This window comes from Bos mutus, chromosome 5 (assembly GCF_027580195.1).
Source record: "Bos mutus isolate GX-2022 chromosome 5, NWIPB_WYAK_1.1, whole genome shotgun sequence".
NCBI classification, from domain to species: domain Eukaryota; kingdom Metazoa; phylum Chordata; class Mammalia; order Artiodactyla; family Bovidae; genus Bos; species Bos mutus.
Window position 1 is genome coordinate 16,593,046 of NC_091621.1, and position 26,109 is coordinate 16,619,154.

General features: G+C 52.8%; 2 protein-coding genes across 5 annotated transcripts in view; one reads left to right on the plus strand and one right to left on the minus strand.

Annotated features, from left to right (window-relative positions):
- The window catches only part of OS9 (OS9 endoplasmic reticulum lectin), a 34,196-nt gene extending 33,428 nt beyond the window's left edge, over positions 1-768 (plus strand). For both annotated transcript variants that reach the window (XM_005901667.3, XM_005901669.3), the window contains one exon: positions 1-768. In XM_005901667.3, coding sequence (XP_005901729.2) covers positions 1-126 — 126 coding nt within the window. In that variant the 3' untranslated portion in view covers positions 127-768.
- A 124-nt stretch (positions 769-892) lies between these two features.
- Positions 893-26,094, minus strand: AGAP2 (ArfGAP with GTPase domain, ankyrin repeat and PH domain 2). 3 transcript variants are annotated; one of them, XM_070370496.1, is made up of 19 exons: positions 18,842-20,588; positions 17,063-17,121; positions 16,333-16,420; positions 16,061-16,146; positions 15,766-15,913; positions 14,558-14,692; positions 14,124-14,233; positions 13,536-13,694; positions 13,300-13,386; positions 13,111-13,215; positions 12,525-12,687; positions 12,224-12,343; positions 11,377-11,505; positions 10,024-10,172; positions 9,834-9,924; positions 9,489-9,711; positions 9,104-9,359; positions 8,679-8,915; positions 893-7,438 (listed from the first exon to the last, which is right to left on the minus strand). In XM_070370496.1, the coding sequence occupies exons 1-19, from the start codon at positions 19,995-19,997 to the stop codon at positions 7,427-7,429; spliced, it is 3,513 nt and encodes a 1,170-aa protein (XP_070226597.1). In that variant the 5' UTR covers positions 19,998-20,588; the 3' UTR covers positions 893-7,426. The 3 variants fall into 3 exon arrangements, with proteins under 3 accessions (XP_070226597.1, XP_070226599.1, XP_070226598.1); XM_070370498.1 differs by lacking the exons at positions 893-7,438; positions 18,842-20,588 and adding an exon at positions 23,634-26,094 and having other exon boundaries at positions 7,885-8,915; XM_070370497.1 differs by lacking the exon at positions 893-7,438 and having other exon boundaries at positions 7,885-8,915.
- Positions 26,095-26,109: the final 15 nt, after the last annotated feature.

Genomic DNA, 26,109 nt, shown 5'->3' on the forward strand with positions numbered 1-26,109 from the left:
GTGCAGGGAGCTGAAGAGGCGCAGAAAGAGCGGCAGCGGCAGAAAGAGCTGGAGAGCAATTACCGCCGGGTGTGGGGCTCCCCAGGTGGGGAGGGCACTGGGGACCTGGATGAATTTGACTTCTGAGACCACCACCATCAGCTTGCCAAAGAGTCCAGAGTCTTCTAGACTGGCCCTGCCTCTGCCCCCACAACCCCCAGGGCCCTGAAGGCAAAACAGCAGAGAGCTGAGCTGTGAGCTGTGGATCCTGAGACCCTCCTGGGGTGTGGAGGGGCTGTGGGGCAAGTGCTGCTGCTACTGCTGAGACCTGGAGACCTCCCAGGCCTATGTGATCTGCTGTCCCTGGTTCTCCCCACACCCTCTTCCTTCCCTCCTGGCTTCCCCTGCTGTCATCCCCCAGCTTGTGGGTTCCTTTCCCCTCCCTAACGAGCATTTTTGAAATCTTTCGAGTAGAGCAGGCAGAGTGAGAAGAATGGGGCCAGTCAGCAGGCCCTAAGAGGTAGGCCCCCCACCCCCTGCCCCACTCCTGTTGAGAGTCACCTCCCTGCTTCCCCCAGATCAGCTTGAGATGTCCTGCCCCTTTCCCTTTCCACACTGTTCCCTACAAATCTGTGCTTCTAAGTGGAAGCACCTTCTCTCTGTTGCTGAGAAAATGGGAAGAAAGTTGCCCACCACCTCTGACACAATCCCATGAAAAGGGTAGGCTACAGACCCACCTACCATGTTCTAGAACAATCAGGTTTCTAAATAAAGAACTGGACCATCAAACCATCAATTTTTTTTTCTTTGGGGGTGGGGGGCTCAGTAGAGGAGGCTTGGTGTTCTCCTAGGACGGAGGGCATGTTCCCTGATCCCTTTCTGTGCTTCACAGTCAGGGCAGTGGCAGTGGATCTGGAGTATGCAGGAGAGACCAGGACAGTGAAGCAGAGCCTGCTGGCCTGGCCAGGACTGAAGCAATTGCAGTGCTAGTCGCCCTCCTTTTCCTCATCTGTCCATTTCTGCTCCTTCTCCCCCTTTATACTCCAAAAGCCACAGGGTACATACAGAGTTACCCCACCATGGGGATCCTCCTGCTGCACTCTCCCTACAGTGTGCTGCAGACTCCATCCCCATACCTGCCAGCCATACCACTTCATTTCTTAGAAAAGACTAGCTTTGGTCATGCCCAGAGAGAGGGCTGCCACTCACACAGGCCAGCTCCATAGTATGCCAGTGGTTGGTGGCCTGGTTAGGTGTCTCCATCTCTTCCTCACTACAAAGTGCAAATCTAGGCCCCCTGCTTCCCCTACTTTCTTTCTCTGCATCTCTCAGGTGTGCAGCATTTCTGCTGACAACTTCACTGACTCATGAGATAAGAAATAGAGGGCATGAAACTCCCAGGTCTCCAAAAGTGGACAAAAAGATTCAGCTGGGGAAGGAAGCTGTATGAGGCTGACCCTCTTCTTGCTGAAAGTGGTCTTATACTTGCTGAGCAAGTTATGCTTAAATTGTTTTATTTAAAATTACAAATGGGTAGGCTTCGAGAACCCTGCAACCCCAGATCCACTTGTGCATCTTAAGGAGAGGGATCTAAGACACTAACACAAGTGCAGCTACAGGCAGAATGGTGGATTCAAATTCTCACCCCTCCACTTACTATTAGTAGGGCCTTGAACAAGCTGTTTAATTTTTGCAGTGCTGTTTCCTCCTGGGTAAACTGTGGACAACTATACTGGCCTTGGGTGGTTATGAGAATTGAATGAGATAGTGTGTGTGTTGTGCTCTTAGCACAGTACCTGGCCCATAGGAAGTACTCAATGACATAACCACCTGCTGAGTTCTGAAGAGACTGGAAGGTACTTGGAGACAAGAGTCATAGAAGGAATACCATCAGAAGCTGATCAGAAGCTATAGCAGAATTTTGTAGAATGGGAGCATGGGGATAGGCTGGGGCAGGAGGCTTATCTTTGATTTGATAGGCATAAAGTCTTAAAATCATCAGAAAAAACAGTGCATATAAGTGCACATGGAATATTCTCTAGGATAGACCATATACTAGGACACAAAACAAGCCTCAAAACATTTAATTGGATAGAAATTATTTCAAGTATCTTTTTTGATTATAAAAGCATGAAACTGGAAATCACAAAAAAAGAGAAATGAAAAAAAAAAAACAATTACACAGAGATTAAACAATATGGTACTAAAAAAAGCAATGGGTCAATGATGAGCTCAAAGAGAAAATTTAAAAATACCTTGAGATGAATGACAATGAAAACATAACCATACAAAATCTAGGAGATGCATTAAAAGCAGTCTTTAGAAGGAAGTTCATAACCATACAGACCTTGCTCAGAAAACAAGGAAAATCTCAAATAATCAACCTGGAGAAAGAAAAAGAACAAACAATCTAAAACAAGCAGAAGGAAGAAAATAAAGATCAGAAAGTAAATAAAATAGAGATAAAAAAAAAAATAGAAAAAGTCAATGAAACCAAGAGCTGAGTCTTTGAAAGGGTAAACAAAATCAGCAAACCTCTGGCCAGGCTCATCAAAAAGAAAAGAGAAAGGACCCAAATCAAATAAGAAATGAAAGAGGAGAAATAACCAATACTGTAGAAATTTTCAAAATGTAAAAAATACTATAAACAGTGCCGAAAATTGGACAACCTAGATGAAATGGACAAGTTTCTAGAAATATATCCCACAAAAACTGAATCAAAAAGAATTAATTTGAATAACCCAATCATTAGAAGTGAAATAGAATTTGTAATTAAAAAACAACAATAAAATACAACTCCCTGCAAACAAAAGCCCATGACCAGATGGCTTCACTGGGGAATTCTACCAAACTTATAAAAGAAGAAATTATACTGATTGTTTTCAAACTCTTCCAAGAGACTAAAGAGGAGGGAACAGTCCCAAAGTCATTCTATGAAGCCTCCATCATTCTGATACCAAAGCCAGACAAAAACACTACAAAAAAAGAAAGTTACAGGCCAATATCTTGGAAGAATATAGACACAGAAATTCTCAACAAAATATTAACAAGCTGAATCCAACATAGATCATGTACCACAGTCAAGTTGGATTCGTCCTTGGGACAAGGATACAAAGATCATTGTGATATACCACATCAACAAAAGATAAAAACCACATGATCATCTCAATAGATGAAAAAAAGCATCTAATAAAATTCAACATCTATCCATTTTAAAGAAAACTCTTACCACAGTGGGTACAGAAGGAACATATCTCAACATAATAAAAGCCATATTTATGACAAACCCACAGATTATATAATACTCAATGGTGAAAAGTGGAAAGCCTCCCTGCTAAAATCTGGAAGAAGACAAGGATGCCCACTCTCACCATAGTATTGGAAGTCCCAGCCATAGCAATCAGACAAAGAAAAGAAATAAAATGTATCCAGATTGAAAAGAAAGAGGTAAAACTGTCATTTATGCAGATAACATTATACTAGGTCAAAAAATTCTAAAGACACTACACAAAAACTACTAGAACTGATAAATTCAGCAAGATACAGGATACAAGATAAACATACAGAAATCTGTTGCATTTCTTTACACTAACAATGAAATGTCAGAAAGGGAAAGTAAAAAAAAAAAAAAAAATCCCTTTTAAAATAACATTATTAAAAAAAAAACTTAGGAATAAACCTGACCAAGAAGGTGAAAGACTTACATGCAACTATAAAACATTGATAAAGGAAATTGAAGATGATTCAAAGAAATGGAAATATAGCCTAAGACCTTGGATTGGAAGAATTAATATTATTAAAATGGCCACACCACCAAAGCAATCTACAGATTTAATACAATTCCTATCAAAACACCCATGACAGTTTTCACAGACCTGAAACGAATACTCCTAAAATGTATATAGAACCATAAAAGATCCAGAATTCCCAAAACAATACTGAGGAAAAGACAAATTTAGAGACATAACCCTACCAGACCTCAGACCATACTACAAAGCTACAGTAATCAAAACAGCATGGCACTGGCAAACCAGAAAAATGAACAAACAAAAAAACAGACATATGGATTAATGCAACAGAATAGAGAGCCCAGAAACAAGCTCATACACCTATGGTCAATTAATCTTTGACAAAGGAGGCAAGAATATTCAATGAAAAAAAAAGGCAGTCTCTTCAGCAAATGGTGTTGGGAAAGTTGGACAGCTGAATGTATATCAATGCAGTTAGAACATTCCCTTACACCACACACAAAAATAAATTCAAAATGGCTTAAAGACTTAAATATAAGATATGACACCATAAAATTCCTAGAACATAAGCAAAACATTTTCTGACAAATTGTATTATTTTCATAGGTTAGTATCCCAAGGCAATAGAAATAAAAGCAAAAATATGCAAATGGGACCTAATCAAACATAAGCTTTTGCACAGCAAAGGAAACCATAAATGAAATGAAAGGACAACCTATGGACTGGGAGAACATATTTGCAAATGATGCAACTGACAAGGGCTTAATTTCCAAAAATATACAAACAGCTCATACTACTCAATAACAACAATAGAAACCAACTGAATAAAAAAACGGGTAGAAGCCTTAAACATTTCTCCAAAGGAGACACAAATGATCAATAGGCACATGCAAAGATGCTCAACATTGCTAATTATTAGAGAAATGCAAATCATGAGGCATCACCTCACACTGGTCAGAATGGCCTTCAGTAAAAATGTGTACAAATAATAAATGCTGGAGGGGGTGTGGAGAAAAGGGAACTCTCCTACAGTGTTGGTGGGAATGTATATTGGTATAACAAGTATGGAAAACAGTATGGAGGTTCCTTTCAAAAAAAAAAAAAGAGTTGCCATATGATCCAGCAATCCCATTCCTGGGTATATATATCCAGAAAAAACTAATTCCAAGAGATGCATGTAGCTCAGTATTCATTGCAGCACTATTTATAATAGCCAAGACATGGAAGCAACCTAAATGTCCAGGGACAGATAAACAGATAAAGAAGATGTGGCACACACACACACACACACACACAGAGGAATACTACTTGGCCATAAAAAAAGAATGAAATAGTGCCATTTGTAGCAACATGGATAGACCTAGAAATTATACTACATAAGTCAGAAAGATAAATATCACATGGTATCACCTATATATGGAGTCTAAGATTTGATACAAATGAACTTATTTATAAAACAAAAACAGACTCATAGATACTGAAAACAAACTTATAGTTACCAAAGGGGAAAGTGGGTGAGAGAGGGATAAATTAGGAGTGTGGGATTAGCAGACACAAACTGTTATATATAAAATAAACAACAATGTCCTACTGTATAGCACAGGGAACAAACTATATTAAATATCCTGTAATAAATCATAATGGGAAAGAATACCCCAAAAAATGTATATACATGTGTGTGTATATATACACATATATATGTATATGTAACTGAATCACTTTGCTGTTCACCAGAAACTAATACAACATTGTAAATCAACTATATAATTCAATAGAAAATAAAAATAAATAAGAAAGAAAATAGAGTTCTAGACACTTTGCTAGATTTAATCATTTTGTACTTTCAATAATAAATTCCTTTTTACTTTCCTTTGGCTTCTGGTGAAACTCCCAGCTGTGCTAAGGCAAACAAGAGGAGGGGAGCAGGATGTGTGGCAGATGGTAACTGGAAGAGGGAAGAGCAGATAGCAGCAGGAATCCAGGTGAGGACCCCAAGGGGAACTGGGAAGTTGGCGTGGACGTTAGGGGTAGCAGCGCCCCTCCAGCCCGCAGGGAATTCACTTGTAGAGTCCTGTTCTGCCACAGTCTGGAGGACCACCTTTTACATTTCCCACAGGCCAAGATGCAGCCCATGACAAAAAGAAGCCAGTGGAGTCCTTAGTGTGGGGATCTGATGTGGGACTGCTGACACCTTGACCACCTTTCACTGCTAGGAACTGAAAGGAACATCCCACTCGCCCTCTGGTTCCCTGTGGTCATTCATTCTCTCCAGGGTCCTTGTTTCCTTCCCACAGTCTCTCACATTCAAGCTTCTGAGGAAGGGAGTGAGTTTTTGCTACCAAAAAAGAAAGTGAGGATGGAGTGGGGGCATCTAGGGGCTCTGATGAAGGCGGGCATGGTGGCTGGGTCTCCCAGTTGAGTCTTCTTTGCTACTTGCCTCTCTTCCTCTTGCTTTGCCTTCCCAGACCACACACCTGCAACTACATCTGCAACCCTGACTCCACCTTCTCCTGGGTCAGACTGCTGTGCTAGGAGGCCACCCAGCCTAGGACCCTGCAGAAGCAGGACCTCCCATGTGAGTGGGATCTGGGCTCCTTCGTGCAATCAGCTCACCGGCGCACCTGTAGCTGAATGGCCCTCGTGAGGCTGAGTGTGCCTGGGGGGCCAGAACCAACTCCACTGGAAGACAATGGGCCATAGACTGGTTTATCAAAGTGGCTGACAACATGTGTGTGGCTGTGCCCAGGTTGCTGGCCCAACAGCACCCCCATCTGGCCCCTCTACCAGGTTGAATGCTTTCAGCTGCAGACAAGGAACAGCAGGACTGGCTACATGCTGAACCACAAGATGCTGCAGCTCCTGGCGCAGTGCTGGCCTCAGGCTGCCATGTCCTTGCAGTCTTGTGCATGTCATGGGGGTGGGCAGATGTCTGCCTCAGTGGAGCTGGAGTTTGTGACACCAGTGACATCTGTGGTTGGGAGATCTCCCAGCTCTTCCCTCCCTGCCAGGAGAGGGACTCTACTGTAAAGCTCTACTTCTGGTACCAGATGCTCAAAGTGAGTAGTCTGGCCTGGGGTGGTCCTCCAGGGCTGATGCTGGAGCCCTGACCAGGTGCCCTCTGAACAAATATTGTTCAGATTACAAATAAACAGATGCCACCAAGATAACTTATCCAAGATCACTTAACTATGAAGCGGAGGTACTGGTGTCAAAAACAGATTTGACTCCAAAGTTCTTGCTTTTAACCAAAGTGACCTTATCTTCTCATTCCTCCAAGCAGCCCCCTCCCGTCTTCTCTAAACTTCACACCCCAACTCCCACCCAGAACAGGAGTCATCTTGGGAGTTAGTGACTCCTCTACTCCCTGGGTCCCCACTGTTGCTCTGACTTGCCTGTCTCCTTCCACTCCAGGAACTGCTGCACATGATGGAGTACCTGACCTACCACCTCGTGCCCCTGGATACTGCCCTGCCACCAGCCCCAGCAGGAGGCACCCGCCCTAGCCCTCTCCCACCTCCAGTTCCCCAGCCTGACCAAGGCCATTCCCTGACCCAGCTCTTCAAGAACAGACCAGCAGCTCACCCCCTAGACAAAATCACTTCCTCTTTAATTGCTGTTGATGAAGATTCACACCACTTGCCTTGGAGATGATGAGGGGGTAGTATCCCCTGCTGCTCCCGCCCCTCTTCTCTCCCCAATTACCTGGTCCTCTGCAAAATATTTTAGCCAGGAAAAAAAAAAAAAAAGACCGGAAACCACTGACACAGACGGCCCAAGGGCTGGGTTGATTGAGGGAGGCGGGGCTGGGCCAGGTAAATTCACCCCACCACCCCCTTTCTGGGGATGGGACAGGGAGGTCTGGAAACCCTCCCAGCCGCCTCACACCATCTTAACCCTGGCTGGGAGGGATCATGGAGTTGAGAGATGGGTCTGGAGCTGCTCCAGTGGGAGGGAGGGGCTGGACAGGAAGAATAGTGGGGGAGGGGTCCCACTGTAGGGGTGCCCCCTACCCCAGATCACCACGGGCGCTGCACAGTCACAGGGACGCAGTCACGGTCACAGACACTCACAACCCGAGAGCACCCCCACCCCACCCCACCCTCTGCCCACCCTTGGCTTCCCCTACCCTGAAACGCCCTCCCCAAGCCCTGCCCGCCCCCGCCCCTTGGTTGGGGAACAAAGCAATAAATTACAAGGCCCCTCCCCAGTCCCCCTTAGCACGCTCTTGCTCTGTCCCTTCTCCCTCCCAAGAGAGTAGTGAGGAGGGACCCAGGTTTTTGGCTCCCCCGACCCTTTAGCTTCCATCCATGGGTGGATGTGGGGGGAACGTCCTGATTTCCACTCCTCTTGGTCCCTTTCACGGAAAGGGTTGGGGACCCCCTACCCCCATGGGCAGCAGGGGTCCTGCCCCTCGCTGCCCTTCCCCCTTCACTGGGCAGTGAGATTAGCATGGAGGGGTAGGGTCCCCCTTATTGGCCCCAAGTCCCAGGGCTAAGCCTTCCCACGTACTAACCCCTCCCTGTGGCGTGGCGTCGCCCCAGGAGCCAGCCTGGGTAAATGCTCCCGCCGTGGGATAATCGAATACAGGCAGGACTTAGTCCTTTCCCCCACCCCTAGGGGGCACATTCAAACGGCCAGGAGCAGGAACCTCGGCGGGGGAGTCCCTCCAGCGGGTAGACCCAGAGCAATCCGAGTGTGGAAACAGTGGAGAGGGGGCGTGTCAAGCTGGGGTCTCCATGCCTCGTTGGGGAGAGGGAAGTGAGTTTGTGTCTTCTGGGAGGCGCGGGGGCTGTGCCCTCTTGCGGGGATGGGGTGGGGGAAGAAGTGCTCCCACGGGAACGAGGTGCGGATCGGAGAGGTGAGTGGGTGCATCTGTCCAGCGGTCCACCCGGTGTGGTCGTGCCCGGCCCGTGTGGGGGTGGGGGTGTCTCTCCGGCGGCGCAACTATACCAGCGCGACTGGAGCGTCGGCTCGGCCCACGCTGGCGGCGCTGCTCCGGCGGCGGGGGCTGGGCGTGGCGGTAATGCTGGGGGTGGTGGCCGCACTGGGAGTGGTGGCCGTGCTGCCGCCCTCACACGGGCAACCGTGCTGGAGAAGGATGTCGGCGCACAGTTGACTCCCAGCCTGGCGAGCGTAGAAGAGCGCGGTGCGGCCCTGAGCGTCGCGGGCGGACACGTCGGCGCCGTACTAAAGGGGGCGGAGACGGCCGCGTTACGGTGCGTCCCCGGGGCCAATCCCCTCCCGCCGGCTCCCCGGGATCGCCAGGCCCACTTTCACAGGGTGCGTTTGGGGATCTCGCGCCGCCCATCGCGCGCCTGCCTGTTTCCCAGACGGAACCCTCAAAGCCCCCTTTACAACATCCCCGGTTCACTTACCCACAGCAGCAGTTGCGTGATGACTACGTGGGAGAGCTCGGCCGCCAGGTGAAGTGGAGAGCGAAGCTGCGGGTCCTCTACGCTGGTGTCGAGCGGCCCGTGTCGCGCGTGGGCCAGAAGCAGGAGAACGGCGGCCACGTCCTGGGCCTGCACCGCGGCCCACAGCTGGCGGCCCAGCGGTTCCTCAGAAGTGCCCAGTGGCGCCAGGAACAGCAGCTGTTCGTATTTGGCGCGAATCCATGACTCACGCTCCTCCCTGCGACACCAGAGATCAACAGGAAAGGCTCTAGGGACCTCCCACCCCAAGACCTCTGCTCCCTACCCAGGTGACCCTCCTGGGAGCTGCACACACTAAGTTGCCCCCACCCCTCTTCTGCGCGCGTACCGCGAAGAGTCCCGCGTGGGTTTGACGCGGCCCCGCGTGTCACTCTCCCACACGCGGTTGGCCATATCGTTGCCAATGGCTGTCAGCACCAGGGTCAGCTCCCGCGGCCAGTCGTCCAAGTCGAGCGAGCGAACGCGGGACAGGTGTGTGCCCAGGTTCCGGTGAATGCCAGAACACTCGATGCAGATGAGTGCGCCCAGGTTCAAGCTGGCCCACGTGGGGTCTGGGGATGGAATGCAGGGTCAGCTGCCTGGCCGAGCAGCTGGACGGGCCACCCAGCAGCATTCATCAGTTCCAGCGAACCACACTCCCTCCCGGGTCTCTCCACTGCCCCCTTGTGCTCACTGGGGGCCCCGCAGTCCACGCAGATGGAGTTCCCCTTGGCATTCCGGATCGCCTGGATGGCCACGGCTTCGCTTTGGCTGTCTGTGCGCAGCTGCAGAAAGGGTTGGAATTAGTCAGACTCTCCTCTGAGCCCTTCTCCGGACGCCTCAGACACTCACCTCTGCTTTCCGCCCAACACCCGACCCTTTACCTTGACCTTGCTGCTCTCACAGCACTGGAGACTGGCTAGGATCTGACTTTCGATGGCCTGAACCCAGGCGTCCCGCTCCTCAAAACTGGCTGCCTCAAAGTGCCATGTCTGACCAGTGCTGGACACGATCAGGAACTCGAAGTTTTCTTCTAGGTGAGGGGATGGGATGGGGTCATTAGGGACAGAATTCAAACAGGAGCTGCCTTGCCCAAACCATTCCTCCCAGAGATCCATCCCAAGCCCCTGGGAATGGAGCAGAGTGGTTGGGGAAGCAGAGGGTGCGGGAGAGCAGGAAGCCCAAGCACATGCAGGGGAAGGCAGGGGCACCCCCACCCCTCTGCACCCCAGCTCAGCGCCCCACCCAGCTCCCCACTTGTTACCTGCTTTATAAATATTTCTTAAACTACCAAAGGATTTTAGTTTCCACATTTTGCGCTTGGCTGGTTTCCCGAAGCAAAGGAGATAGAGATAGAATGGAGAGCAAAACAGAGAAAGAGACCAAGAAAGGAGAAAAAGAGAGGCAGATGGAGAGGTGGAGAGAGAGATAGTGACAGAGAGTGCCAGAGACAAAGCAGGACAGACAGATGGGGAGAGAAAGCAGAACTAAAGTCAGTGGCCCCCGAGCAGAGAAGAGCGGAAGCCAAGAGCCATGAAAGTAGGCAGATCTGGAACCTGGGTCTGAGCACCCGGCAGAGAGCAGGGGCGGTAGGGACTGGGTATCATGACCAATGAGGAGCCGGGTCTCTGGGAGGGGAAGGGATGACCAGGATCTGAGGGAACATGGGGAAGGCGGACAGGAGTTCAGAGGCCAGGGGTGAGGGGTCCCTGGGGTTCAGGAGGAGTCTCATGGGTCTGTGGGAAGTCACAGGGAGGCAGGAATGGAAATCACTGTAGTCAAAGGCTGTTGTGGGAGCTTGGCAATCACAGAAAGTTATTGGGAACAGGAGCTGGGTGAGTAGACCCCAGGAGCTGAGGAGTCACTGGGGGACACTGAAGTCAGAGACTGAGTCCTTGGGGATAATGGGGCCTTCTGGGCACAGGGGCTGGGGTGTTAAGCAGAGTTGGGTCTGGAACATGAACTAGAGGGTCATTAGGAGAGGGAGCAGGAGCTACAGACTTACAGGGGTCATTGAGAACAGGGGCTGGAGCCTATTGCCATAAAAGGCATTGGCTAGGGACTAGGAGGAAGCACAGGGGCTGAGGGGCATCCATCCATTTTTCACTAAATAATGTACAGAGTGGTGATGATAGTCAAGCACTCCGCTCAGGCTCCTTTCCTCCTCCTGCAGGGGTGACCTGGAGTTTGGGGGTGAGGGTCCAGGGTGAGAGTGAAACTGCCCACCAGGGCCTCACCTTCAGCCTGCCCAGCCGAGCCTTCAGTTTTAGATGGTGTCGTCAACTTTTTCCTCCTCTGTTTCTTCACCATGGGAGAAGGAGGGGGTTCCCGACTCAGGGGGCTCAGGTCTCCAGATGGGGTACAGTCTTGGGGAGGGGAACACAGCTGCCTCAGCTGTCCCCTCCACAGATTCCCTGATTTCTCCATAGCCTGTCTCCCCTGAACTAGATTTGGCATTTTAGGGTCCCCCTCCTCAGCCATCCCTCTCTAGGAGGTCCCCTTTGATCAATCCTGGGGAGGAGGGCAGATGAGTGGTTTAGAGTCAGACCTGTACTCAGATCCTGGCTCTGCCACTTACTGGCCTTGAGACCTTGAGCAAGTCACTTAATCTTCTGAGTCTCAGTTTCTTCATCCCTAAAATGGGGATAATAATCTTGACCCAACAAGGTTGTTGTGAGGACCACTTGTTACAATGTTACTTGCTATTTGTTTAAAAAATTCATATTTCCAAACATTCCAAACGTTGATGGCTGGCTATGTGCAGGACAATGTTCTCAGTTTAAGCCTCAAAGCAACCCTCTGAGGTAGAAACTATTATCTCCATTTTACAGATGAGGAAACTGAGATGTAGAGAGGTCAAGTAACTTGAATCCTCAAGTTCAGGCAGCTTAGCTCTAGAACCCACTTGTCTTAGCCATTATGCTAAACATACTATGACTGAGCTTGGTGCCTGGGTACCCAGTCATTGCTTGGGGTGTCCACTTATTCACTGAGTCGAGCCTCCAAGTTCCCACCCCAGTTTTAGTTCCCACCGCATCCCTTCTGGATCTGGAAGACAGTAATGGAGGGTGATTCCTTACTGACCGGTGCTGAGGGCTCGTGCCAGGCTCCGGTCTGGCTTCAGCAGGTGCTTGGATGTCTGGTCTGGTGGTGGCTGCAGGGAGCTAGGGCTGGGGCTTGGGCTTGGGGTAGGAGTGGTGGCTTCTGTCAGATGGGGAAGAAAATAAATCCTCAGTGAGTTACTCAGTCTCTGAGTGATTCCTTATGTGGTCCCTTGTCATTACCCATCTTCCCACTTAACCAGTCCCATTCCCCTCTTCCTTCCGCCTCCTCTTTTTCCTAGCCCTGGCCCCTCTCCTGCCCCTCTGTCAGCAGCCCCACTCACCAGGACCTTCCCCCATCTGGACAGTGCTCATGTCCTTGACCAGCCCGTTGATGCTGGCTGAGGGGCCAAAAGCAGAGATGGCCCGTGGGGGCCGCTTGCCAGGGACTTTGACTGTTGTTCGTAGTAAGTCCATCTCCTTGCCATGGGTACTGTGGATGTAATCCTACAGGAGTATACGGGTTGAGAGTGTAGGGAATGTTGGGGTCCTCAGTAGTGCTGGGAGGCAGCCAATATTATGGGCAGAGAGGGACTGGAGAGAGAGCTCTGGGAGCTGATTGGGTTGGGATGAGCCCAACAGACTGGGCCCAGCACTGTCTCCCCCAGAAAGCATCCCTGAATGGCAGGCCAGGTAGAGGTCTTTTCTCCATCTGCTCACACTAGATTGCAAGTCCTCGGGAGATGGATTTACATTTCTATCTGCAGCATGGGCACATGGTAGCTGCCTAACAGATGTTTTGCTAAAGTAAAAAGAAGAGGACTAGCACTTCCCAGAACCAGTGTTGATATCTGCTAGAGGCACAGACTGGAAGAGCTAGAAGTGCACCCAAGGCCAGCCACTGTAGCCCAGCCAGTCTCTGGCACTCACATTAATGCTGGGGTGGTAGAGTAGGAAGCCATTACTGGACAAGGTCACATATTTTTTCTTCCATTCTTTGTTCAAGGAGTTGCCACTTCGCTTTAGTAGGAAGCTCTGAAGAATGGAAAGAGACATGTGGGAGAAAACCCAGTGAAGACCGGCTCCCCCCAGCCCAACCCCAGTCCCTGGACCACCCACCTGTTTGATGGGGATGGCTCGCCCACTTCCTGTTGTCTCTCCCCGACTGTCCAAGCTCCGTTTCTCAGAGTCACTGCCCCGACGATTCTGGAATGGTTATTGGCATCAATTAGAGGATGGATATGCTGATGGAAGGACATGAGAGACAGATGAAGGGCCAACAGAGAGATTTAGCGGCCAGGGAAGATAGGCATGTAACAGGGGACAGGCAGATAGGGGGTTAGACTGTCTAATACCGCAAAAAGGCTGGTCCTACGCTTGGCTGCCCGGTGCAGGGACCCTGGTGTGCTCAATCCGGCCACTGCAGCTGCCTCAGCCCGGAGCTCCCGGTGACCGACATTGGGTGAGGACGGGAGAGAGGAAGAGTAGTCGCTAGTGTGGCCCCCGTTACCAGCCTGCAGGCAAACAGAGGGCTCAGAACCACCGAGGGGCCCCCAGCCCACCAGGCTAGAGTTACATCAAGTGATGAGGAATTTGAGATAGTCCCTCATCTCATCACCATTTATTTGTATTATCATTGATAATAAAATTCTTCACTAGCGTTGTCACAGTGCTTTATATTTTGCAAAGGTTGACTTCACAAGTATTATGCCATACAATTTTCCTGACAACCTTGGGATGTTTAGGTGAGTTGCTCAAGGACACTGCAAATGGTGTTTCATACCTGGTTGATTTCCAGTCTGATGCATTTTCTACAAACTATCACCACCATTTCCATCTGCCCTCACCCCCACAACTTCCTTGGGTTCTTTGTGCCTCTCCTTGGACCAGCCCCTCCTCTAATTCCCACCAGCCCTTCTTTGGACCCTGAAACCCTGACTCACCTGCCCAGCTACAGGAGTGGAAGCTGCTGAGTGGCTTGGGGAGCTGGGGAGGGACTTGCAGGCAGCCAGAAGCTGCTGCTGCTTTCGCAAGGTCACCACTTTCTGGGCCACTGGAGGAGGGGAGGGGAAGAAGGCATGAGCAGGGCAGATATCCAAGACCACCCTTTCATGCCCAACTTTGAGAAGTGCCCAGGAGATAACAGGCTCCAACTTCCTTGTTACTGTGGCCTTCATGCCATCTGTGGCCTTGCCAGCTCCTCCTGCCCAGAAGGACCTGTGGCTATTAAGCAAATCTTCTCTGACCTCCCTGGTCCCTCCTCCCTCCCACGCAGGCTAATTTCCTGTCGCTCACAGAGGGAGGCCTGGAGGTGGGACCTTGAGGAATATCTAAGTCCCCCTGCCGCCCAACACATGCAGGGGATGGCCAAGCTCACCCTCCTGGAACACCCGATCCACATTGAGCCCATAGGTTGCACAAGTCTCATAGTAGCTGCAGCGCTTCATATCAGCACACAGAGCCCTGGCGCGAGCATCGCCCACCACGCGGGGGGAGGAAGCGCTGATCCTGTCTGAGGGGACGAGAAAGAAGGAGTGGTAGATGAGGGCTCCCATGCCCACTTTGCTGCTTTCCCTTCTTCTGGGTTCTAGTCCTAGTCTGGGACCACTGCTGCTGCTGCTGCTGCTGAGTCGCTTCAGTCGTGTCCAACTCTGTCCAACCCCATAGATGGCAGCCCACCAGGCTCCCCCGCCCCTGGGATTCTCCAGGCAAGAACACTGGAGTGGGTTGCCATTTCCTTCTCCAATGCATGAAAGTGAAAAGTGAAAGTGATCGACTGCAGCCCACCAGGCTCCTCCATCCATGGGATTTTCCAGGCAAGAGTACTGGAGTGGGGTGCCATCACGTTCTCCGCTGGGACCACTAGGGATAGGGTATGAGACAATATCCCTCCTATGACCGGGTGCAATGGGAGCGTATAGTCTTTTCTGAATGTTGGGCCCAGCTGCATCACGAGTAGGCTGGGTGAGCTCGGTGTGCGAGTCTTCAAAGAATACTCCAGAGCTGACTGGAACGTCCTGATAAGGTCTGACACGGCTGAGGCTTCTGAGTGGCACTCCCCCTGCCCTGCAAATTCAGTGAGTCCTGAACTGAGTGGGAGGACACCTGGCAGCATATGAACTGGGATGAGGCTGAATGTCCATGGTAACAGGTGGACTGTTCATCTGCAGCAGGAAGCCAGGAGGCAAGCAACAGGTGGAAACAGCCACCTGCAGGACAGGCATCCAGACAGAAAGACCTGCCAGCTTCGTACAGGTGGGTCCTGGAGAAGCTTTTCCTGGCTCTGCTGGGGAAGAGGGCCTGGTGGTGGCATCAGGAAACAGCAGTGTGAGAATACCAAGCAGGTGACACCTCAGAGGAAGGAGGTTGCCACTGCAGCTGTCCTTCCTGGAGGGTCCTGTTTTCTCTCTCAGACCTTGGGGAGTTTGTGTTTGATTTAACGACTCATTTAGAGACCAGGCTCCTTCCAGAGGGTTACTGAAATCCAAGTGGCCCTGTCCACACACCTTGCCAAGCTCTCACTTGTGTTGGGTGATACCCAGTAGCAACTCCCCTGAAAGCTGTGCTTCCCCAGCCCCTCCTTACCTTGTGTCCCCACCAGTGCCAGGGCAAGGCCTCCTCGTCCCTCACCCCGAAGGGAGCTCAGCTGCCCGTGAAGACGGCTTACGGCCTGGAAACTGTTCTCATCCTCCAGGCTGAAGACGAAAATCACAGCATCTGCCCAGCCTGAGAACTTGCGGAGGGTGAGGGAGCAAATGGATGGTCAGACAGGTCCACTCCTCTGGATGTTATTCCCAAGGAGACCTGGGAAACCAGAGGCCTCTCCTTTGGCCAGTGCTGACCCCAGCCCACCTGCCTACACCATCATCTCATCCCTCACCTTGGCATCGGGTGCCCCAGCTTCCTCTCGGATCAACACCAGATGAGTCTGTCCATCCACCAACATTTCTTTCTTGTGCTGCTCACCTGTCCAGAAGAGTTGGAGTGATAGGAGGTCAGAGGTCATAGGTCACCAAATCTCCCCATGCTCCTTGTGTTTTAGCTGTTGTGGCTGCATTCTTCCCTCTGGTCACCATACCTGCAGAGTCATTGATCACATTGCCCAGATCCCTGACCCCAACCCTTAGCTTACTATGGCTCCTGAGAACTCACTCTCTGTCTTCTCCAGGACCTGGTATGAACCAGTCAGGAATCGGTGGATAAGCGATGACTTCCCACTCCGGGCATCACCCAGCACACCCTGAGGAAAGGTTGTAGAGCAGAGATGGAAGGAATTAAGAAGCGGTAGGATGACTGAGTCTGAATATTCCAGAGAACTCAAAGGGACTGGCAGTGTTAAGTCTTCCAAGCAGGGTTCTACAGGGCCTGGGTGACATCAGTCAGGAGGGCATTTGCGAGGATCAGGCCACGAGTGTTGTAATAAATGATCCCAAGCTAGAAGTGGACCACAAGCTGAAGAATGTCAATTCAGTGCCATTTTTTTTTTTTTTTTTTTGTGGGGGTGGGGAGGTGTTCTGTTGTTTAGGAAACATACCAGATGCATGTCTGGTGAGGGACATGTTACAGCTCTAGGCACTAGTTGGAAATTTTTACCCAGTTCTAGGCAACAGAACATGAAGGACTGAAGGGGAGAAGTCAGAAATGAGGAGAAATCTGGAAGAGGACCATGGACCAGCAGGAAGAAGGGAAACTATAGAAGGAAAAGTTATGAGGATGTATCAAGCCCCAGGAAGGTGCTATGAAGGTAGAATCTCAGGAGAACTGGAAAACTATTCCCCATTCTCATAGAGGGAGGGAAGGGAAGAGGTGAAGGTGAGAGAGCTGAGAGTGCCAGTGGCAGGGAGATCAATCTTCATACAGACAAGGAGACTGGGTTACCTACCAGGCGCAGTTCAGGAATGGAGCGGCTCAAAGTCCATTCCTGGCTATTGATCACAGCTTCTGTAACAGAAAAGGAGTCTTAAGAGGGATACTCCAGGCCAAGGAGGGCTCCCAACCCTCAGTTACCCCTCTCCTTTTGTAGTTGCCCTGCCTGGGCTGGAGAGCTGTGTGGAAAAGCTGAGTTGAGAGTGGTCCCCAGTCCTCCCATCCTAGTCTCTCTCCCCACAGCTGTTGCTGCCGCTCAGTGGTTGCTTAGCAACGGAGCCAGCAAGACAAAAATACTTCAGTGGGCATCTCCCTTAAAACACATCCCCAAACGTGAGTCCCTGCCCCAGACTGGGGGACCAAGGCTCTGACAGTTGACGGGTCTTCCCTCTGGAAGGCGAAAAGGTGTCCTGCTCACCAAACTGACTGATTCCCAGGGTAAATCCCCAGAAAAAGGGACTGGGACATAGGAGGGAGTGGGTCCGCCTCAATCTCCCTTTCATAGGACCGAACCTGAAGTGAAGATATCATTCCCCCTTTTCAAGGTCAACGGCACTGTGGCTCTGACTCCTCCCCACAGCCCAAGGAATGGAGCTTGGATTTTTCTATACCCCCTTCTCATACTCTTCTCACCAGCACCCTCCAGAAGAACGATGGGGAACCGGGCTCCACTCCCAGGCCGAGAGAAGCCACCGGCCTGGGGAGGGATAGAGCGGGGGGCGGGAGAGGAAAAGATGCTCCTTCCGCCCGCCGGGTCCAGCCCCCGCGCCTGACACTAGCCGGACGTTCCCGGGGCGCCGCAGCTGCGGCGGGAACTCTGGGATCCGGAGCCATCTGCTCCCACCCGCTCGAGAGCCAAACCCCGGGGGCCGCCTGCGCTCCCGGACTCGCCACCTCTCCAGGGAGTGTGAGCTGAACCGAGACGCCCTCGCCTCTCTTTCCCAGAAAATAAATAAATAAAGACCACCACCACCACCACCCCCCCACCGCCACCGGAAAAAAAACAACAACAACAAAACAAAAAACAGTACTTTCTCCGTACCCCTCCCAAGTCTCCAGGGGTAAGAATTGCCTTTGCAGCAGTTCCACCCCACTGAGTCACTCCCCCTAGGTCAGGCCCCCTAGGAATTTCAATGCGCTCTGGGGCTGGGGTGGGCGGTGGGGGGTAGTGAGGCTACCTATCCGCCCCCTCTCACTTCACAGGCAAGTGTTCAGCACGTTCCAGCCCCCGTGCACTCCCGTACTGCCCAATTCGCCTTCACTGAATGGAAAGAACCCTGTCCCTTCCTGCTAGAAACCTCACCAGCCTGCTCTCAGCCCAGCAAAAGACCTGTCCCTGGCGAGGACTGTCTGCAAGGTCACTCTGATGCCACCCACCCCAAGTGCTCAGGAGAAACTGAGGCTTCCCCACCCCTTTCTCCTTCAGTAACCCTCTGGGCAACGCAAAGCCGTTTCCATGCTCCCAGAGGCCAGCTGAAGCTGGGAGTGGAGTCTGGGGCTTCTCTGGGAGCAATTTCCTACAGCCGCGCTGACCAAGGGCATTATTTATCCCAGAAAGCTCTGAGGCTTTCTGAGTCTCTCTGACATCGTCGTCTCTCATGTCCCACAATGCCTACTCACCCCACTTCCAGGACCTCTTATCCTTTTTGCCCCAGTTCTTGGCAGAGAAATGAACCTGGTTAATCCATCCACCCAAGAAGCTTCTCTCAGTCAGTCCTGCACACCACTCCTCCACCCCAAGCTGAGCATTCCAGGTGCCCTCCCCTCCCTGTCCTCAGGCCCTGGGCCTACTCACTAGGGGAGGCGCGGAGCTCTGCACCCAGCAGCTCCCTAGACCCGCTGCCGGAAGACAGGACCGGCGGACCCGGAGGGGGCCCGGGGCCAGGAGGCCCTCCTGTGCTCTTGGTAAAGATGCCGCTGATAAACTTGAGCATCTTGCGATCTCGAGTGGATGCTCGGCCCCCCTCCCGGCCCCGTTTCAGCCCGGGAGCTGGAGGCTCCAGAGTGATTGGAGGTGCAGGCCCGGTGGGCAGCGCGGAGGCGGCGGTGACAGCAGAGGTGGGAGTCAGGGTGGCTGGGACGGTTAGCGGAGGAGGAGAGCCGGCAGGCGGTCCTGGGTGCAAGTCACTGTTGTCCAAGGTCTTACTCTTGCCTTTCCGAGGGGACAGCTTCCCTCGGACTCCGGGCCCAGCCCCGACCCCACCAGAGGTCGTGGCTGCCGCTCCCCCTCCCCCGGCGGCGCCGGCGGCGGCAGAAACTCCAGTCCCGGCGCTGCTCTTTGACCCCTTGACCCTGGGCTTGCCCTCGCTTTCGGGCCATGACAGGCGGCTACCGGCGCCCTTGCCCCCGCCGGCTTTGGCGCCACTCGTGGTCACGGTCTTGCAAGGTTTGGGAGCCGGCGGAGGAGGCGCCACCTTGAGCCTCCGGCTGCCGGTGCCGGGGTGCGGGGAAGACGAGCCGGGAACGCCGACTCCCGCCCGGCCTTCGGGTTCCGGGCCCCCCCAGCTCGGGCTGCTGAGCAGGGGGCGCCGGGAGGAGGTGGGGGCGCCCCCGGGCTTGGGGTCTGGACTCAGGCCCCCGGAGAGCGAGGGTCCGGGAGGGGCGGCCCAGAGGGAGAGGCGGCGGCCGGGAGCTGGGGAGACGGGGCGGGCCGGGCTGGCCGGAGCCGGGGACAGGGCGAGGGGCTCGGCGCCCCCGGCGCCCGCGCTGCTCGTGCTGATCCATAGCGCATCCTGCCGGTGGAAGAGCCGCTCGTGCCGCTTCTTGCCCGGCTCCTCAGCGCCTCGGGGGCTGCCGGGATCCGCGGTCTCGGTACCTCTGGTCCCAGGGGCGCCGGCTGCGGCCGCAGACGGAGAAGGCGGCGGCGGAGGCACCGACTCGAGCTTGACCAGGGTCAGCGAGATGAGGTAGGTCGTTGTCCGGCGCTGAAGCGCGCCCGCGCCCCGGCTCATGGGGCCCCGAGACCCCAGAGCTGGGGAGGGGAGGGGACTCCCCCGGACTGCCTCAGGGGGGCCCGGCCATGGGGCCGCCCTGCTCGCTGCCCCCAGCCCCCGGACCCCGCTGAGCCCCCGGCCCGGCTCCGCTGTCGCCGCCGCCGCCGCCGCCTCCGCTTGCGCCCCCCTCCCATCACACGGGGCGCCCCCTCCCCATGCTCCCCGCCCTGCGCCCCCACCCCGTTGGAACCCCGGGACCTTGGTGCTGCTCCAAGGAGGCGCGCCGGACCCTGCACCCCGGCCTGGGTGGGGGCGCTGAGATGGGCGGGGGAGGGCGGGGAGGACTGTAGTGGGGGCAAAAGGGGAGAGGGAGGAAAACGGGGCAGAAAAGAGGAACCCGGGGCTGAGGGAGAGGAACCGGTGCGGGGGAGGCAGGGGCGGGGAACGAGGGACTCGAGGGACAGGGGCCGCGGATGGGGTCGAGGGGGGTCTTTAGGAGGGTGGGAAGCTAATGGGGCTGGTCGTGCGGGGGATTCGCAGGGGCGCGGGGAGGATGCTGGGCATGGAGATACAGGCGCCGGCGGGGGAGGAAGGAGGGAAGCCGGAGGGGGTGGGAACCCACAGGTCTGGGGTCCGGGAGAGGAGGGGCATGAGATCCGGGCGCAGGGTCCGGGGGGCTCGCCGGGGCTCGGCTCGGTCCGGATGCGCGCTGTGTCCGGGCGCTCCCCTCACAGTGAGGAGGAGGCGGCCCCCCGCCCCCCCACCCAATCTCTCCCCCACCTTCTCTCCACCAGCACGGCTGTCTGCGAAGGCGGTGCAAAATCCAGGACTGGATTTCCCTCCCAAATCCTGGGCTGGATTTCCTGGAACTTGGACTCATCTACTCCAACATTGAGCCCCCTCCCCTAGTACACCTCGGTTAGGGAGCGCTACTGTTGGGTGTGGCCTTTAGGCAAGAGAGTAAAAATTGTTGTATGGGTGGGCAATCCCCGGCGAAAACGGAGCAAATTCGGGTTCACTGTCAATTACGGGGAGGCTGACGTGGGAAAATGGGGAGCCTTGAAATCCCTTTCCCAAGACCCCTTGTTTTCCCCAGGTACTTGCACAGGTTCCTCTTCTCACGACCCAGCCCCGTCGCCCACCCCCACCTTCCACACGCAGTGCATTGACTGGGCCATGACTTGAGCCTAACTGTCCCAAAGTGAACTTGGAAAGTGTTCCCTGGGGATGGGGACAAACATGGAACTTAGCAGGGTGGGTGGAAGGAGGGGTTGCCTCAAGTGGAGAGAGATCTACGGAGTGGAGGAGCCCGGCGGAAAAGTGAGTCCCAAGGCTCCAGCTCGGGGCGGAAGGAGAAAGAAGACGTCTACAGATCGACACCACCCCCCATACCAAAATGCATCCGGTCTCCATAGCAACCGTAGCTCCAAGAGCGCCTCAGAAAGAGCGGGGATAAGCAGAGAGGAGGATCGGTGTGTATGGTGGGTGGGGGGACAGGCTGGGTAGTGGAGGCACTACCTTCACACCTGGTTACACACATGCTGAACATTTAGCGGCCCAACATAAAGACCCCGTCAGCTGAGGCAGAGGGTACAGGCCTCCTCTGAGTTCCATTCAGTCTGCTGAGGTTTTCGGGGTGGGGCTTTTTTCCGAAGGTTAAAGAGGAGATAGAATAAAAAACGCCTGCTCTGTGTCCTCCAGCCCTTTAGGGACCCTGGAGTTAAAGGCTGACTGTCCTCCAGCCCGGGGAGAAGGTTGAAAGGGCTAGGCCGATGGAGGACAGAGGATGAGATGGGCAGGTGTGCACCAGTCGAGGGAGGCCTCCCTTCCAGCCTTGAAGTCCCCTCCCTGGGACTCGGGGAGTCTCAGCGTTCCCCTAATTTGGCGTCCCACCCTCCTGACGCAGCGGAGACTATAATAAGTGCTGCCGTGGGCGGCTCTTGGAGGCAGAAGCCGGCGGCATGCTGGGCCCGGTAGGGGATGAGGGGGGAACGGTACCAGGATGCTGGGTGCCCTTTGTTCTCCCTGAAACTTGTACCCAGTCCCTCCGCGGTCCTCAGTCAGCACCCACCAGCGCCCCCCTCCCACCCCCAGCAGAAGGATGACACGATCCCCAGAACAGAAGACCCTTCAACAGCCTTTTCTGAAAGAGGGTGAAAATGTGTTGCTTCTGGCTTAATATTCCTTCCTTTGGTTGCCTCACTTTTCGTTTATGTTCAGTGGGAACAGAATCCTGACTCTTAAGAGTGGAGTGGAACAAATCACTTAGGAAGAGTGGTTTTCTCAGAGTTCAGCCTCCACCCTTCCTCTCTCCCTCCTCTCCAAAGATAAGCTGTGTTCCTCTACCTGGCCTAAACCTCTTTCCTCCCCCACTTTTTTTTCCCCCCTAAGCAGCGGGTGGAGCTTGGAGGAGGCCTCCCTAGGAGGCCTCATGGGGCCACTCCCTGTTAGGTCTCCTTTTCTAACCCCTGTAGGGAAGTTATCAGCTGTAATTCTTGGCAAAAGGTGGGGGAGAGATGGTGAGAGGGGTACCAGTGGAAGAAAGGCAATGAAAAAGGAATTAGACTGTTCCCTTAGGAACCTGAACCAAACTGTTCCTTCCCCAAGTGAACCAAAAGTTCCTGCTGGCCTCTATCAGAGGGGTCTGGCAGAATCATCCTTGATGGAAAGAACAGTCTCTTGCCCACTCACCCCCCACCACAACCCCCAGGTAGGCAGCAGCATGGAGAGCCTGGAAGAGACCAGGGTATAATGGAGGATATACTTCACCCAGACACCTTTAGTGAGCAAAGTAGCTAGCTTTTATTGGCTCTTTGCAGCTTCAGAGGCAAATTAAATGACACCAGACCAGAGATGACCTCCAGCTCCACTAGTTCCTTAGTGGTGGGGCCTTGTGGATAGAGAGAAGCTACTCCTGCCAGGGCCCCACCACAGGATTGAAGGCTGGGGTGGGCAGGAGGATGTGGCGGATGGTGTTGCCATGGCAGCACTTCCTCCCTGTGTTGTCATCATTGCTTTAATGGCACTAAGGAGGTAGAGCGGAAGGTGTGTGTGTGTGGGGGGGAGACAGGAACAGGAGCACGGGGAGGAAAGGGGACCGAGGAGAGTCCTGGGGACTTCTCTGCACTTTCAGCTGTGCAGAGCATGCTGTGTGAGTGTTATGTGTGTCTGGGAGCCTGAGATACTCTGAGTGGTGTATTTCTGGTATGCGTGTATGTGTGTGTTCTCTCTACAGCTGGAAAACAAGAGGTCACTGATCCTTCGTGGGTCCTGGGAATGACCATATTATCCGGTCCTGGAACCTCCTGTCCCAAACTGCTTCCTGCCCCAGACTCCCCCAGCAGGGTCCAAGTCTACCACGGGTCTGTCACGGCCTGTCTTCCTCATGCTCACCCACTTCTCCATTGCCAAGGTCAGCTCAGCAGTGATCTGTATTTTGATCCCCTGGGAGGACGAGCAGAGTTGGGGAAAAAAGAAGAATGACACCTCCTCTGTCTTTTTACATCCTTTCCAGATGTATTCTTTCCCCAAGTCCAAGCTCCATCTTGAGAACCAGAAAGTGGCTGATTGGGAAATGATGGATGACCCGGCAAGCCCTTATATGCCCCTGCTGGTCCTCAAGACACCCAAGTTGGGAGCTAATCCTTCTCTTACCTCGTACGCTGTCCAGTGAGGCTTGAATACTGTCCCGAAGTTCAGGGTTGCTCACCCTCTCTGCCAGCTTCCTGAGGCGGTTTAGAGCCTGCCTGGCCACCTCATGTCGTCTGACTTCTGCTCTCACTGCAGCTACAGTCAACTGCCTCTGGGCATGCATGTTGCCCAGACCTGTCTTGCTGGGCTAAGAGCAACCACTGGCCCTGAAGCCCATGGCCCCACAGCCCCCAAACCCCAGAAGGCCCCTTCTGTTCAGCCTCAGAACTCCCCTCCCCTGCCCGCCCTTCCGTCTGTCGACTTCACTTCCTGACTGGTGAGTTTCAAACCCACAGCCTGGGTCAGCACTACCTCCTGCACCACCCACCCCCTCTAGCGTTGGCCCATCAGCTCTGCCAGCCAGCCCCTGCCACAATTGCCCAGCCAGGTGGATGGAGAGGTCTTAATGAGCATCCGAGGGCCTCCTGTGGGAGGTGGCTAATTAAGATGGGTGCTGGTGAGGGGAGAGTGTGGCATGTCAGGTCCCAGGTGCAATCCCAAACTTTTTTTTTTTCCAATCCCAAACTCTTGACCTATAGGTTTGTGTACAGTCTCAAACCCTCACAGGAATCCACACACTCTCAGTCTGGCACCTTTAATGCCCTGCATTCCATCTTACGGCTGTACTCCCCACCTACTCTGCACATACAAAGGGTTCACACACTTTACATCTTACAATGTAACCCTTCTTTAGTGGGCTACCCCACTGCAACCACCTCCTGCTTAAAAGGGCCAAGTAGGCACAGGGAGAACAAGTTATGGAGGATAGTAATCTGTAACCAGACAAAACCACCAGGCTCCATGTTCAGTTACTTTCATAATAATTGATTTGTCTATAACACTTAATAGTTTACAACACACTTTCATATATTGACTGCACAACAGGCCCAAGGGGTAGGATTTCTCTCCCTATTTGGCAGAAAAGGAAACTGAAGCTCAGAGTGGCCAGAAAGAGGTGACACAAAGATAAGGATTTAGGTATTCTGATTATAATTCTGATACACTTTTCACTACACCGCCCAACTAAGACGCTCGCCAACCAGCTCCCCTTATGCCTGATACCACTGTCCTGTCCTTGATTTAGTCCCTTAAAGAGAGTGGGTGAGGAACTGAAGGACAGAAAGAGATGCGGTAGGGGGAGGGAGTGAAGAGGAAAACAGTGGGTAGTTTGATGTAATCATTTTGTTTCAGGACTTAAACCTTTCTGGCCCTGCCAAATGCCTCTTCTCCTGTATATCTTACTGAATACTAATTTGTGATGGACAGGGGATTTTAATATATGAATGTGTAGTTGGAGATAAGAGAATTAGATTTGGGATTACCCACTGGAAACTGTAAAATAGCCCAAAAGATAATAACTAGCAGTGAGTGTTTACTATGTGCCAGGTAACCATTCTACATATATCCTAAGCATTCTATATATATTAATTCATTCAATTTTCACAAGAGGTAGGTGTATGGTTATTTATCCCCATTTTACAGATGAGGAAACAGGCACAGGGAGCTTAAGTAACTGGCCAAAAGTTACACAGCTAGTTAAGCGCAAAGTTGGAAGCCCTGCGGTCTGACTTGAGCGGTAAGACGGTGCCACTTAGGCAGTCATAGAATCTAAGTACACACAAATGTAAATCATTCTGTAGGGCTGAAGGGAGGTTTTTCATTTGTGTTCCTACTACGACTGCCTCTTTGTTTTGGTGGAAAGAGGAACTCTGTCTTTTCATATCCCCACGCAAAAGGCGGTGCGTCAAAGCACTTATTCCTTAATAAACAGATATTGATCAACCACTACGCCCGCCCCTGGAGTGAAAATGTGAAGACTCCTCCTTCCTCTGATATTTATTCATATTCCAGGCCCCTCCCTTTGTCTTTTTTTTTTAACCGCCCAGGATCAGGCATGTGCTCTGAAGACTCCAGCACACTCGTGTGTCTTGTGGTTTTGTCCGGAACGCGCCGCTCCGAGGCTGCTAATTTTCATACTGAATTTCTAGCATGTTTACACCCCATCAGGGGGGGGATATGAATCAGGCTATGTGCACTAGTGGACGCACTTGCAAAGACGAGAGTATTTGCTAGGTGGTGTTATGCCCAACCCGGGGCCTCTGTGGCCGGGCTAAATAGCTTAGTATTTCGCTTCTCTAGGTGTTCCCGAATGTGATGCAATAGTAGCAAACGAGAGCGTCATCATGAAGTCATTGCGGGACAAGGGGAAAGGGGCGGGAGGGCCCTCCCTTGAGGGGAGGAGCCCTTTCACCTGGCCCTTGAAGCACCTACTCTTCACCGGAATTTCCCGAGAGCCTCCTCCCTCGGATAAGTCCTCTTGCAGCCGCCACCACAGAAATCTCCGTTTTCAATCCGGGGTTTTGAAATTTAGGCTCCGGTCTCTATGAGACTCTTCCGAAGCCCTGCCCCCAGTTTTAAGTTTCATCCAATAAAGAACCTA

Excerpts from the sequence above, each read along its gene's own strand:
- AGAP2 (XM_070370496.1), bottom strand. The coding sequence starts at position 19,997 with ATGAGCCGGGGCGCGGGCGCGCTTCAGCGCCGGACAACGACCTACCTC. Across the intron at positions 14,693-15,765 it reads GGCACTGGTGGGGACACAAG|ACAGGATCAGCGCTTCCTCC; the intron begins GTAAGGAGGGGC and ends TCGTCCCCTCAG. Across the intron at positions 8,916-9,103 it reads TCACGCAACTGCTGCTGTGG|TACGGCGCCGACGTGTCCGC; the intron begins GTAAGTGAACCG and ends CGCCCCCTTTAG.